The 14889-nt window shown below is 43.0% G+C and overlaps 1 protein-coding gene across 20 annotated transcripts in view; it reads right to left on the reverse strand.

The window, feature by feature from the left end:
* The window catches only part of CADPS (calcium dependent secretion activator), a 625900-nt gene that overhangs the window by 476611 nt on the left and 134400 nt on the right, over positions 1 to 14889 (reverse strand). For all 20 annotated transcript variants that reach the window (XM_060239432.1, XM_060239433.1, XM_060239424.1 and 17 more), the window contains exon 3: positions 10979 to 11311. In XM_060239432.1, the coding sequence (XP_060095415.1) occupies positions 10979 to 11311 (333 nt within the window). The remainder of the gene's footprint in view (positions 1 to 10978; positions 11312 to 14889) is intronic.

A 14889-nucleotide genomic window follows, 5' to 3' on the forward strand; every position in this document is an offset into this window, starting at 1 on the left:
AGGATAAGCCGCTTCACAATCATTATCGCACGTGCCGCCCATCTTCGCTGCCAACGAGTCAGTGACCAGGTCGTCGGGAAATAATTCAGTAATATCTGCATGGCAGAAATAGACTGGTCAATGTTAAGTACCTTTTGCATCCACCGAGCAATCCCATCCCAGAAATATTTTAACATCGGGCATTTCCACAGCATATGAACCAGGCCTGCCTCTGAGCGTAGACACCGCCAACAAGCCGAAGATTCAGCCAAATTGTGCTTATACAGACGAAGAGGAGTCCAATAAATCCTGAACAAAAGCTTTTGTTGAATTAAAATCAAACGAAGATCTTTCGAACAATGGCGGAGACCACTACAGATAGCTGCCCATTGAAAAGGGTAAATAGGGCAGTTAATTTCCTCGCTCCATTGACAACGCAAGTCTTCCATAGAGTATTGCACATCTTTTTTCAGGCATAAATATAAAACACGGACTGGCTTATTTTGTTCAATTGCATGTTCTAGGGTCTGCAGGAGAGGCGGAGCATCCGGAACCGCCAAGGCGTCTATGCCAAAAGAAGTAGACAGTGAATGCTTCAGTTGCTGGAATTGCAGCCATTGGTTAGCTGGTAACCCAAAGACACTTTGTAAATCCTCAAAAGAGAGAAATGCGTCCTCATTGCTGTCTTTAAGCTGATTGAGAGTTAAGAGACCCCTCTGCGCCCACGACTTCCAAATCACCGGCCGTCCCCCTATCTTCACTTCAGGGTTGCCCCATAGGGTCATCCGACTATGTGTGTAATTGTCAAATCCGTAAGTGTCACCCAAATATTGCCATGTTTGTCTTGTCGCCCGAATCGATGGAAGAAGCGACTCTCCCTGATAGTATGTTGATCCAAGCGCGTTCCATGTCGACAAAGGAGTAAGAACAGCAGTTTCCAGGTTCATCCAGGGAGACTTGACAAAATGTTTAAGTGGGGCCCATCGCTGAATACCAGCCAGCAAATATGCCCGATGGTATAGGCATAAGTTTGGCAAGCCAAATCCGCCTCGGTCAAATGGTAACTGTAAGCGTGCCCACGACAGCCGAGGGGGTTTCCCCTCCCACAGGAAATTCGCTAATATTGAGTTGATTTTTCGAAACCACTTCTGCGGTATATATTGATGGATACCACGCAACACGTAAAAAAGCCGGGGATAGATAATCATCTTCAGAGCATTTATTTTACCCCAAAGCGACAAGGGGATAGCGGACCATCGCTCTAGTTCCGGCTGTATTTTCCCTATTACTTTGTTTAAATTTAACGATATTAGCATCTCAGGCTGTTTAGGAATAAGAATGCCCAAATACATAATAAAAGCCTCCTGAACTGAGAACTGCCCAATATCTCCCGTCAATGCCACTTCGCCCCCGATCTGTAAAATTTCTGATTTTTGCCAATTAATTTTATAACCGGACAACCTACCGAAATAGTTTGCCAGTTGAATAATCACCGGTATCGATATTTCCGGCTGCGTAATGGTGAGCATGGCATCGTCGGCATATAACAAAATCTTAAATGTCTGTGATTGGTGACACATGCCATGGATATTGTCGTTTAATCGAACTGCTCTGGCAAATGGCTCCAAACAAAGATCAAAGAGAAGAGGGGATAGCGGGCACCCCTGTCTGGTACCGCACCGCAGATTAATTGATGCCGAAAGGTGGCCATTCACCCGCACCCTTGACGTAGCAGACTTGTAGATCAGGCACGTCCAATGAAGAAAATCTTTTGGGAAACCCATATATTTCAATACCATCTGCAAGAAAGATCTGTCAACCCAATCGAAGGCCTTCTCTGCATCTAAGGAAATAAGGAGGGCGACGTCATCTTTCTGAGCATGGATCGCGGCCAAATCCGTGATGAGCCGAATATTGTCTGCACCAGAACGTCCTTGGATAAAACCAGTTTGGGAAGGGTCAACCACCGAGGCGATGACCTTTTGAAGACGCTTAGCCAATATTGCCGTCAAGATCTTATTGTCAATATTTAAAAGTGATATAGGGCGATAACTGGCGCAGAGATGTGGGTCTTTCCCAGGCTTAGGAATTAAAGTAATCCAGGCTTCATTAAAGTAGCATGATGGCATACCCTGATCAAAAATCGCTTGGTATGTGGCCAACAACTTCGGAGCAAGTTTATCTGCAAACCGGATATACCACATCGGAGAAAACCCGTCAGGGCCCGGCGAAGAAATAGCTTTAAGTCCGTGAATCGCCTCCTTCACTTCCTCAAGTCTCAGTGGAGCCCCCAGTAGTTCTTTTGCTTCCTCACACAACTGTGGAAGACCCAGGGAATACAAAAAAGTATGTCCACCGAAGTATGTCCTTGATATAAGGTCTGGTAGAATTGACGGAAGCATTCAGCAATCCCGGCAGAAGAGACGTGAGGTTTATCATATTGATCCACAATTTCAGCGATCCATCTCTGCTCTTGCAGGGCTTTAAGCTTAGATGCCAGAACCCTACCTTGTCTCTCTCCGGATTCCCATTGCTGTTGTTTGACACTTGCATAAGCAACGTCTGTGATATGTTTTATGAAAAACTTAATAAAGTATAAATAACAAAAAAAAAAATTCACATTAAAATTCACATTAAAATCAGTCAATAATCAATAATTAATTAAAACATTCCTAGATCAACACTGGTGGTAAACGTTATTAATCTGGCGGTAAACATTAATTCAGTTATTGGTGAACGCCTGTTTGAAGAGGGTGGTCTTGCAGGCCCTGCGGAACTGGTCTAAGTTCCGCAGGGCCCGCACCTCCTCTGGGAGTTGGTTCCAGAGTTGTGGGGCCGCAACGGAAAAGGCCCGAGTGCGGGTGCTTTGAAGTTTAACTTCTTTTGGCCCAGGGATATTCAGTCTGCTTTTCCCCACTGACCTCAGTGCTCTCTGGGGCTCATATGGGGAGAGACGGTCCCTCAGGTAGGTCGGTCCTTGGCCATATAGGGCTTTAAAGGTTATGACCAGCACTTTGTACTGGATCCGGTATACGATTGGCAGCCAGTGCAGTCCGCGCAGCCCCGGCCGTATATGCTCCCATCTTGGGAGACCAAGTAACAGCCTGGCTGCCGCGTTCTGCACTAGCTGCAGCTCCCGGGTCCGGTACAGAGGCAGCCCCATGTAGAGAGCGTTACAGTAGTCCAGTCTTGAGGTGACCGTCGCGTGGATCACCATTGCTAGGTCCTGACACTCTAGGAAAGGGGCCAGCTGCCTCGCCCACCTCAGGTGGAAGAATGCTGATTTGGCAGTGGCTGTTATCTGGGCCTCCATTGATAATGAAGGCTCCAGTAAGACGCCCAGGCTCTTTACCCGCTGCGCCGTCTTCAGCGGCGCCTCGTCAAAGGCTGGGAGAGATATTTCCTTCCCCAGAGTGCCACGACCCACATGGAGAACCTCTGTCTTTGCTGGATTTAACTTCAGCCCACTCAGTCTAAGCCATGTTGCAACAGCCCGCAAAGCCCGGTCCAGGTTCCCCGGGGCGGAGGTGGGCCGGCCGTCCATTAGTAGATATAGCTGGGTGTCATCTGCGTATTGATGGCAACCCAGCCCAAATCTCCGGGCAATCTGGGCGAGGGGGCGCATATAGATGTTGAATAACATCGGGGAGAGAACTGCTCCCTGGGGCACCCCACAGTCTAGTGTGCGCCTCTGGGATCGCTCACCCCCAATCGCCACCCTCTGTCCCCGACCCATGAGGAAGGAGGAAAGCCATTGTAAGGCTAGCCCCTCAACCCCTATGTCGGCGAGGCGGTGGATCAGCAACCGATGGTCGACTGTATCAAATGCAGCCGACAGATCTAATAACATCAGTATTGCCGCACCGCCTCGATCCAGTTGCCGCTGGAGGTCGTCCACCAAGGCAACCAGGACCGTCTCCGCCCCGTGGCCTGGTCGGAAGCCAGACTGGCACGGGTCTAAGACAGAAGCGCTAATGGAAGAAGTGAAGCACTAATGGAAATTTAGCACTCAGAACATGGGTGAATTCAGCCCATTATTTGCTAGGCATTTAGTCCAGTAGCACTTTGAAGTCTAACAAAAATTGTGGCAGGGTATGAGCTTTTGCGAGTCACTGCTCAGTTCTTCAAACAGTTAATTGACAGTCCTCAATCTCTTTTGACATTATGAGATTCATACTGTTTCGTATAAGGAACTTTCGTTTATTAATACAAGGCTGTAGATTATAAACTGATGAATAAAAGTGCTTTCTGCACAGGTTTTGGTACAATCATTTCCCCCCAATCACAGGAGCCATGCATAATTTCTCTGACCTTGGGTCAAACTTGTAACATGGGCTCCACACAGATATGAACAAGTAATATGCATTTTTAAAAAATGTTCTAAAGCTTCTTCTGTGCCATTTTCAGAAGTTTAAGAGGGTGATCTTCCTCAAGTTCCTGGGCTGAGCCAGCAAGTGACAAGGTGGGACAGCCATATATCTTCAGATAAGAAGAAAATAGATAAAGGGGAAAAATGGAGGAAAAATCCTGTGTCTGAGTGAGGGAACAAGGTTGGGTCATCATTATCTGATACATGTAGACCCACATGAAAACTCTGATCTGTGCCATAAAAATAGGTTATACAGATTCACACTTCATGTAAATGTGATGTGATGTCCATGTATTGATGTCTGGGAACCCTAAAAAAGGAGAAAGGGAACAAGCTTTTATAATTATATTTCCTGCCCCATACACCTATTAGGATGTCTGCACAGATTAATAATTCAGTCAGAATATAATTATATTATGCATGTTGATATGGAGAAAGGCCCTCAGAGGAACCTAGACAATATCCAGGAGACTGAAAGGGACAAATATCAGCATGTGGACATTTATGAAGTGAGTACTATATTGATTTAATTCAAATGTTCACCATCAACACTCATTGAGCCTAAGCTTTTAAACTATGGTGGTGAGAAGCAGAAGCAGGAAGTTGGAGCAGCAAATGTGAATAATATGACAATACACTTATTAGGGTTTCCAATCCCCAGTTGGGGGTAGGGGATTTCCTGGTTTGGAGGCCCTTCCCCCACTTCAGGGTCATCAGAAAGCAGGGGATGGGGGTGGCATATGGGGGGTCTACTGAATACTCCATTATACCCTATGGAGACTGGTGGGATATCTGGGGTGCTGTTTTTTTGAGGTAGAGGCACCAAATTTTCAGCATAGCATCTGGTGTTCTAACCTCCCCCAAGTTTAAAAAAAAAATACCACAGACTGCAGAATGGGCATGCTCTGCAGATGTCTATGATTGTTGCACTTCTGATAGAGTATGCCCAGAATTAGAAACTTCTTTGATGTTAGCCTTCTGCCTGTTCATTTGCCTAATTCCATCCTTGATTCTCTTCTTGGCTGGACAACAGAGTTATTAATCAGAACAGAAATGGCCACTATGTTCTTTTTGAACTGTGGGATACTTCTCTAATTTTTGACTTTGAAAAGGAGAGAGATGAAAGAGACTGAAAGGAGAGAGAACTGATCTATTCATGAAACAAAAATAATCTTGGTCTCCTGGAAATAAACATGCAAATTTGAAAGGAAATGACTGAATTTGCTCTAAAAATGCATTGCTGTGAATTTTGAGCAGAGGAAAAAGAGCTTATAAACATTCACATATAAAAAGGAAGAGCAAACAAGAACAAAAAGTGACAGATCATCATATCTTTAAGCTTGATATGGCTTGAATGTCTTAGAAGGAGAAATAGGAAGCTGTGTGTTTGATGGCTGACTGAACTGTTCAGCAGGTTTTATTCAGACTGACTCTATTTTAAAAAATCTATAGAAGTTCAGTGCAAGCGACATTAAAATGAGGGAAGAGAACCACACATGGATCCCATATCAGCAGCAGCCTGACTGGGTTTCAAAGCAGTTGGGCAGGGCTGCTTCTCCTTTCCTGGATGGAACATAATTAAAAGGCAGGCTGAACTGGGAGAAGGGAGGAAGGACTGCAAGGAAAGGGGGCTGCCAAGGGACAACTTACTTCTAGGTGGTTTGCTCAAGGGAGGAGCAGAGATGGCTCTCCAGGAAGGAAAAGGCTCTGGGACTGGAAGCAAAGAGGACCAGGCAGTGGAAAGCAGCATCAGGCAGAGCTGCTCTTTAAGTCAGTTGGGGCCACCAGGGAGGCTCCAAGCCTAGGGCTGCAGATTCAAGTTAAAGGGACAGGACCCTTTATGCTGTGAATAAAAGAGAGCAGACAAAGGGCTTATGCCAGCTAATGAAGAGGGTGGGCAAAAACACTATGTGACAGGTGTCCCTCTCCCCTGAGGCACTGTGGAATTCAAGTGTTGCAATAAAGAATTAATTACTTTGCTTATATAGCCCGCCCACCCACTTATACAATTTCAGTATACTTGTTTACTTTTGCTTTGACAGCAATACACCTGTTAGGTTGGATCCTAGCCTCCTTTTCTGTTTGCCGTTATCTAATTTCCATCCATGCTAGTTACTTCTGTTCATGGAAGTGTGTGTGTGGGGGGGGGGGCGGGATTTTTGCTGATTGCCCAGCTTGGATGCCCATGGTATTCCTGGAGGCCTAAGGACTACACAGTTTCAAGAATCAAGGAAGACTACAGAGCAAGGAGGAGGTAGGAAAGTTGCCATTTATGGCTTTTATACTGCACAGTTGTACTCACTCTTCATAGGAGTGGGCCTTTATCTTGACCTGCTATATGTGAAGGGGAAGTAACTAATTAGGGAATCTGTTCCCACGCCCCCACCCCAACTTCACTAGAGCAAGACAGCTAATATTCATAGAGCCAGATCTGCTTCTTAGTTTACTGAGGAGCTCAGTGTAATGAAGCATACTGGTACAATGAACATGATGTGTTGGCCAGTTCCCAGGTCTGGGTGGGGGATTCCCCATTTTTTCAGGCTCCTCCCTGCCACCAGCCAGCTGGCTGGTGGGAGGAAGCCTCATCCCAACAACCATCATGTTTCTTCAAACCTCAGCAGCTTTAGAAGAGGCTTGCAATTGTTTATATTTCTGAATGCCTTTAAATCTCAGAAGGAAAGTTGCAGGGAGGTGGGACGAGAAGACAGAGCCACCTCACTCTCAGTCCTTCTGTTTGTTTGGAGGAAAACTCCACCTCTAGGCTCCTGTTAGTCTGAATAAGTTGGTTGAAATACAGCAGATGGTTATATTCAGCAACGTGACTAAATTGCTCCAGTGAGATCACAAAAGTGTGTACTTGCTAATTGTGTATTTTGGCTGCTTTGTAAGAGTGTGTGCATTCACTTTCATTTAGTGGGAGTTTAGCTGCTGGAGGATGAGGAAATGAAGACTGTATTTAGGGGAACTGCACTGCTGTATTTTTATTTAAATTAGGAAATGGGAAAGTCTCCTGTCTCCACCCCCAAGGTTCCCAGATATTGGTTGATAATGTGGCAAGAATATATTGCAGGCCAATTTCCTAATCTGAGGTTGAGAAACCAGACAGTTCAGAATTGGGTTGTATTCCACCTAATTGAACAATTTCATAGTTTGGGGGTACTCTTAGAGTAATGTCTGAAATAGAAGCTCAAGTTTTTTCTGAGGCAGATAGCACATTTAGCCAACTATGACTGGTGATGAGAGGCACTTTCTGGCCACACTTATCCATGCTCTTATCAAATCCATTTTAGATTACTGCTGTTCACTCTAGATGGGACTAACTTTGAAGACAGTCAAAATGCAGTTATCAGATTGCTGGCTGGCATCAGTTATAGAGAATATAACCTGTTGGTTCTGAAGGAGTTACATTAGCCTCCAAATTGTTTCCAAGTACAATTCAAACTGTTGCCTTTAAAATCCTAAATTGTTTGAGTACTTTAATGACAACCTGTTTCCATGGGAATCACCTACCCTTCATTTTCTATAGAAGTGTGTCCTCACCAAAAAGGTGAAGTTGCTTTGTTGTGGGACCTCAGCTTTGGAATTCCCTCCCCACAACTGTTTCCCTAGTGCCAAGCTTACTAACTTTTAGGTGCTATGTTTAAAAATGCATATTTGTTTTTCCAGGTGTTTGGTTGTACATATGTACAAGTGTGCTTTTCCTAGTCTGATCTTTCTGTCCTTGGTATGCAGTCTCCAGTTTTATTTCTCCAGCCTACTACATGATATTATGTTTTTTTTTTTAAAAAAAATAGATGCTGCTGTTTTATCATCTATTATACTGGTTTTTATTGCTGTATTGTTCTGTTTATTATTGTGAGCTGCTTTGAGAGCTCCCTGAGTTGTTAGTATAAATATTGTAAAAGTTAACCATAAAGCCATTTTTTCTCCTCTCCCAACTTCCTCCTCATAACCACTATGAACTTTTCTGAAGTGTGCTGCTGGATCCTGGAGGGTTTTTTTGCCTCCTTCTGGGCATAGAGCAGGCGTCACTGGGGGAGTGGGGGTGTAGTAGCTAAATGACCCTTGTGGTCCCTTCCAGCTCTATGTTTTCTCCACTGCTGTCCAATTTTCCCTGGCCCCCTCCAATATACTCATTCATTACCCACTATCTGCCCATATGCCTAGCTTATGGTGTAATGTCGGCTATAAAAACTCTCTGACCAGCAAATGTTGCCACTTATGTTCCTGTATATTGCTACTCTTGCTATATAAAAATAGGGTTTTTTTTATTTAATTCATTTATATCTACCCCACCTTTCTCTCCAATGGGAACACAAAACAGCTAACATCATTCTCCTCTCCTCCATTTTATTCTCACAACAACCTTGTGAGGTACATTAGGCTAGGGGTGTGTGACTGGCCCAAAGGCACCCAACAAGCTTCCATGGCACAAGTAGGGATTCAAAGCTGGGTCTCCCAGATACTAGTCCAACACTCTCAACCATTACACCACACTGTATTAGCCAAAGACTTCTAGAGACCTTCCTAAAACAGCACCAGCCTCAGACATATAGTACTGGGAAATCCATTTTTATTCTCAACTGGTTTAGCCAGCCAGAGAAAAGTGAATGTATAGAGTACAAATCAGCTGCTGTCAGAGCTAGAGCTCTGAAGCACAGCTGATGAGATTGCATGTCAAATTCTCAGTATCCTCCCACCAGAACACATGTCAAGCGAAGCATGTAGAAAGCACCAATGAATAACCAGAATGGAAAAGCTTCCTCCATATTGTGCTGCAAACAATCACAGGCTTTTGATATTCTTTCCCACTCTCCTAAATCCCTTCTCATTGCCATAGGGAATCCCTGAGATTCCTTACTGGTTGACCAATTTCTACTGTACTAATACCAATACTATACCAAAGAATCAGAAGATCTAAAACAGCAGGATTAGTTTTACTGCATTACTATTGCATTTATTGTTATTGTTGTTGTTATGTCTTCTTCAATGGTACTCAAGGTGGATTACAAATATAAGAACTATTCTTCCAATTACATCTAAGTAAATACATCTAACAGCAAAGATGCCTATGGCTGTGAGGTGGGGCAGATTACAGATATGGGAAAAGAAAGACTATTCAGTTAATCAGCAAGCAGAGTACAGTATGTGATAAAACAATTCAGTCTAACAGCAAAGATTCTTAATAAAACAAAATAATGCAGTGGGACTGGGACTGAAGAACTGGGGAAAACATAAGCAAACAAGAAATATCTAAAGAAACAAAACAATCAGTGTAGGTAAATACTTTAAATAATTCAATCTGACAGCAAGATTCTCAAATGAAAAGAATGCAATGTGGCTTGGGATGGAAAAATAGTTGTCTAAGGTAACAAAATGATCAATGTAGGAAAAGTTTGTTCCTTATAGAAATCAACTCCTGAGCTGATTACACTACATTACACTACAGTTCTTCTCCCGTCATAAGAATTCATTACACTACAGTTCTTCTCCCGTCATAAGAATTCACATTCTGTGAAATGACAGGCGTGTGGAAGCCTTTCTAACAGCCTCAAGCAGGCCATTCCATTGTGTAGGGGAGGCAGCACAAAAGAATGCATGTGAGCTCAGGTGGTTGCTGATTTCACTTGTTTTGCAGGGAGGTACCTTCAGAAGGCTTTGCTCGAATGAACACAGCCTTAAATTAGCTGTAGTCACATTCAGTGTTCCCTCAAAGCTGAGCTAGTGTGAGTTAGCTCAGTTTTTTAGCCTCCAGTTCACACATTTTTGTCTTAGCTCAGGAAAAATGGCCCCAGAGCAAACTAATGTATGCAGTAGCTCACAACTTTAATGCCAGTAGCTCACAAAGTATAATTTTTGCTCACAAAACTCCCCAGTTTAGAGGGAACATTGGTCACATTACTTTCCCCAAGAACCAGAGAACTCCCATAGCTCATGTGGTAAAATATAGCGGTCTCAGCATGTGTAAATGGTGAACCTGTACCTTTCATACAGCAAGAGCTGATTGTCTGATCAATGTCTCAGTATGTACATTATGGTTTCATTCTCCCAACCACAGTAATGATGTTAATTCAAGCCATCACTGAATGAGTTTCCTGCTCTTACTGCCATTTCTAATGGGATGAGCCAGCTTGGATATACATTAAAGGAGATAAAGAATGGAGGGAGCTTCCCTATTTATTTAAAACATTCATTAGCTGCTTTTCTCTCTTGTGGCACTCAAGGCAGCTTACAAAATAAATCAAATGATTATTTAAAAGGTACAATAAAACAATATGAATAAAGCAACCATTATCAAAAGACATAAAAGGTTATAATTTAAAAGCTCCAGTTAGGAGTGCCAATAAATAAAAGCTAAATCAGTCAAATGCAGTCCTAAATAAAATAATTCCCATGGCAACCATAATGTGCCATCTATATTTCTGAGTTGGAGACAAAACAATTCAAGACATTAACCAGAAAATGCCATAAAAACAGACACTATCGGATTCACCAGAGTAAACTTGTACAGAGCATATTTCCACACAACCTGGTAGCTGAATATGCTGTCTCTGCTTGGTGGCACTTGTCACAAAAGCAATATTATGAATAATGCAAAGAGTCGGTTCCTGCAACCACAGGGGGTCTTACCTGACACGCATTGTACAGAAGCTGATGCTCAAATTTCTTGATTCCCAAGATATTCTGGAACATCTCATACAGCTGCTCTTTGCTGAGAATGAGCTCTGAAGCGGCACTTGCTGTCATTCTGGCCTGTGCTTTGCGGGGATCCTCTTCACCGCGATATATTGCATCAAATTTTGCCATCCAGGAACTCAGGACAGTCTCCTTGCTGAGACCATCGATCTCAGGGAGGCTACGGACTCTTTTTTCAATGTGTTTCTTGAAGACTTCCCGGGAGTCATTAGCTGAGAATCCCCCACTCTGCACCATTCTGGCAACTCGATCGCTCTTCAGAAACACCTGCAAGTGGAACAGAACAAAAACTTGACCCCTGTTGCTTTACAGCATCAGTAAGCCCTGGTTGTTTCCATAAAGGACAAGCTGGTGAATTTGTCCTGGTGGACCCAAGTGAAAATGGAAAGAAATAATTTCTGAGGGAGTCTACTTTTTCTTCTAGAAAAGTCACTGTGGTCATCCTGAATTACAGAACTATAAAGATTTAGATGAGTGACAGAATATTAGCTCAGAACTGGCCACAGTTGAGATCCCTGTTACTGGATAGAATCTAGTGTGAAAAAGTCAATCTGTGTTTCATGCTGTTCTGAGGGGCTCTTTTTATCTCACTATGCAGGCATAGAGAATACAATGCAGAGGTCAGTTGTCTGTGATGGAAGGTATTTGGCACTATGACAACCACCCTTGGGAGCGCAAAACAATGTCTTTCCCCACCCCAAGAGCCACCTGTCAACAGCGACCTCTTTCCTGCAGACAGACAAAAGAGAAATGCCCACCCACAAGATAATATCTTTCATATAGGGAATAAAATATGACATATCTCCATCTCTGAAAGTTCCTTTTGCAGCAGCAGTTTGGAAATGAAATAGAGATGTATGAAGCTCTGAAAGCTCACCATGCCAGATGAAGGACCTTGCCTAGGATTGCCTTTTGCTCAACATGGCTAGCATTAGAACAAGGTTCTAATGTTTCATTCACTGTATAAGCTTTTGTGTATAAGCACACTCCATCAGATAAAGGTGTGAAACAGAATTCCCTCAGCCCTTTACCTAAAGGGGGTGAGGTGGCTGTTAGGAAGGTCCATTTAGAGTCAAGATACATAAGTATTGGGTGAATTTGGATGTGAGAAAGATCTATGAATGGCAGTAAATTAGCACACAGATACAAGAGTTAACAAACAGATGTGGGAACAAGGTTTGAGTCCAGTAGTATCTACAATCCAAAAAAATTTCAATTCTGGAAACAAGTGAGAACTGAGAGACTTGTGTATACTTAAGATTAATTAAAACAGATTTCCTCAAATATTACATATAGGTAAGGGGGAGAGTTAGTTGCCAGGAAGAGCTAATTGGAGTCAACATGGCTAGCAGCAGCCTCTGATCTCATATTACATACTGATGCACAGCCTAAATTGCCAAAACACTTGGATGTCAGTACAAACTAAAGTTTTTGCTTATATTTAAAATATTTGAATGGTTATTTCTCTCCTGGGAATCTCAGGAACCAGAGCAGGTAATAGTATAGTACAAGAGGGAACATGTGACAAAGTATTGTGGCTTTGGAAAGGTAAGTCAGTGTTTTCCCTTCCCTCCTCCTTCATTCCCTCACTTGGTCTTTGGAAGGCTCCTGCTTCAGGGTCTTGGGTGTCCCATGCCACATCCTTTGGGGTAGCCCAGGTGAGCCCAACAGATTTCCCTAGCATTGGCTTTGGAAGCCCCAGCCCCGCCATCCTCTTAGTTGCCAACTTGGGAAGACACAGCCCTCTTCTTTCCTGGTGGCCCTGGTGGAGAGGACAATTCTTGCAGCAGCAGTCTCAATTGTGGTGGGGACAGTTCGTACCATGGTGGCTTCTCTCATCATGGTTCCAGTGGTTTTCCTCATGACCCCACTGGCTTGGGAAGCTATGACCTCGCTGTGCCCAGCCCTGCCAGCTTGGAGATGTCCAAGGCTGGACATCCTCAGTAGGTCCATTATCTGTGCATGCACAGAGAAAGCTGTTTTGTTTTTGGGGGAGATTTAAATACTACTCGTAAGATTTTTCTGCACACTTGGGGAGTGCCCCTAGTGTGTAAAAAAATCTCTATACCCTCCATGTGCCCCCTATCTGTGAAAATAAGTATCAGTACCTAGGAAGCATTTTGGAAATTAGATGTATAGATCATCTAACTTCCAAAGGTATTTCCACCATATTTTAATTTCAATCTATTTCAACCAATATTTTTATCTAGAAAGCCAGTGTGGTGTAGTGGTCAAGAGTGTCATACTAGGATCTGGGAGACACAGGTTCAAATCCCCACTGATGTCATGGAAGCTCACTGGGAGACCTTTGGTCAGTTGCACTCTCTCAGCCTAACCCACCTCATGGGGTTGTTGTGAGGATAATGTGGAGGAGAAAAGAATGTCGTGAGCCACTAGCGTCCCCAATGAGGGAAAAGGTGGTGTATAAATGAATTAAGTACATATATAAATTATATGTTTGGTTTTTAATTGTTATCCATCATTAGTGGGTGATCACATCAGAGTGGTTGTTTTCTAAAAACATTATTAAAAAGCATAGCCATCTTTACTTTTTTTAAAAAAAGGGGGGATAGTAAAAGGGGCACATCTTATTTATTTAGTCCGATGCTTAGTTACAAGTCATATTTATTTTATTTTTTTTAAAAAATATATAGTGTATGCTATCACAGCAGGCATGGAAAAGACCAGGTTCTCTCCTGCTGTTTGCTTTGCTGATGCAGACAGTTTTACAGCTGAGAGATGCCTTTTTATTTAGATCAACAAATCTGGAACAAAGTAGATCCACAGGGGAACAACATAAGGGAATTTAACCAGAATGTCAGTGATGATATCATTTCCACTAAAATGAAGAAATCAAAAGGGGTCAAGGCAGTAATGGAACCCCATCAGATCCAAGAGGAACCCTGTAAAGTGAGGCATAGCACATCAAGGGAGGGGAAGCCCTTTCCCTTATTCCACAGAATAGATAGAACCACCGGCAGCCTGGCAAGCATAGGGCATTGTTTTATTAATGATTCAGAGGATGACATGAATGCGCTACACTGGAAGGAAGCTGGGCAGGCAGAGGGGTGTATCTGCAAATGCTCAATAATTAAACAGCACAAGGATGACCCAAGGAAATGGCAGATTTTTGCTCTGCACCAAGTGTTTCAGGTCTGGAAAGGTGTTAAAATCTGAATACTCTCACTTGCACCTTTCACTGGCGAAAGAAAAAGTCTCCTTCCATAAAAATAGGATATTGCGCAATCTCAAAAGTAAGGAAGCATGAGATTTCTGGCCTTGAAACTATGAGACAAATGAGTTCTGATCAGTTAATTTCAGCTTTTCTTGCTGGGCAACTTGCTTAATTTTTCATTTAGCTGTTTGTATTTAATATCCAAGCTGGATCACTTTTTGCAAGCCAACATAGCCAACAAGTCTGGATGCCTTTAGGGAACACAAAATTAAGTCAGCAGATATTTTTGTTTTATTATTTTTTTTAATTTGAAACCCACCCACCCCACAACATACTGAGTACTTCAGCTCTTCGGGAGCAGTTTATATTGCCTGCTAGGATGTTTTATCCCTTTAATTGGATATAATTTATCTCCATGTCATGAAAATTTTCCACTGCCCATTTCCACACATTAAATTTCTAATAAAGAAACAGAACATTTTTATTCAGGCCAGTTGTCAGCCTTATTGCCTGCATATGAAAACAGTGTACTGCTACAGTTGTGTGAACTGGACTTCCACAGGAACAGACAAGGATTAAAGTGTGTTAGAGGTATCAACTGTGTGCATTTGGATGTGACAAACAGGATTATTGCTGCTTGAAACACAAATGCAGGGTGACAACAAATATA

The sequence above is a fragment of the Heteronotia binoei genome, chromosome 5 (genome assembly GCF_032191835.1).
Source record: "Heteronotia binoei isolate CCM8104 ecotype False Entrance Well chromosome 5, APGP_CSIRO_Hbin_v1, whole genome shotgun sequence".
Classification (NCBI taxonomy): Eukaryota; Metazoa; Chordata; class Lepidosauria; order Squamata; family Gekkonidae; genus Heteronotia; species Heteronotia binoei.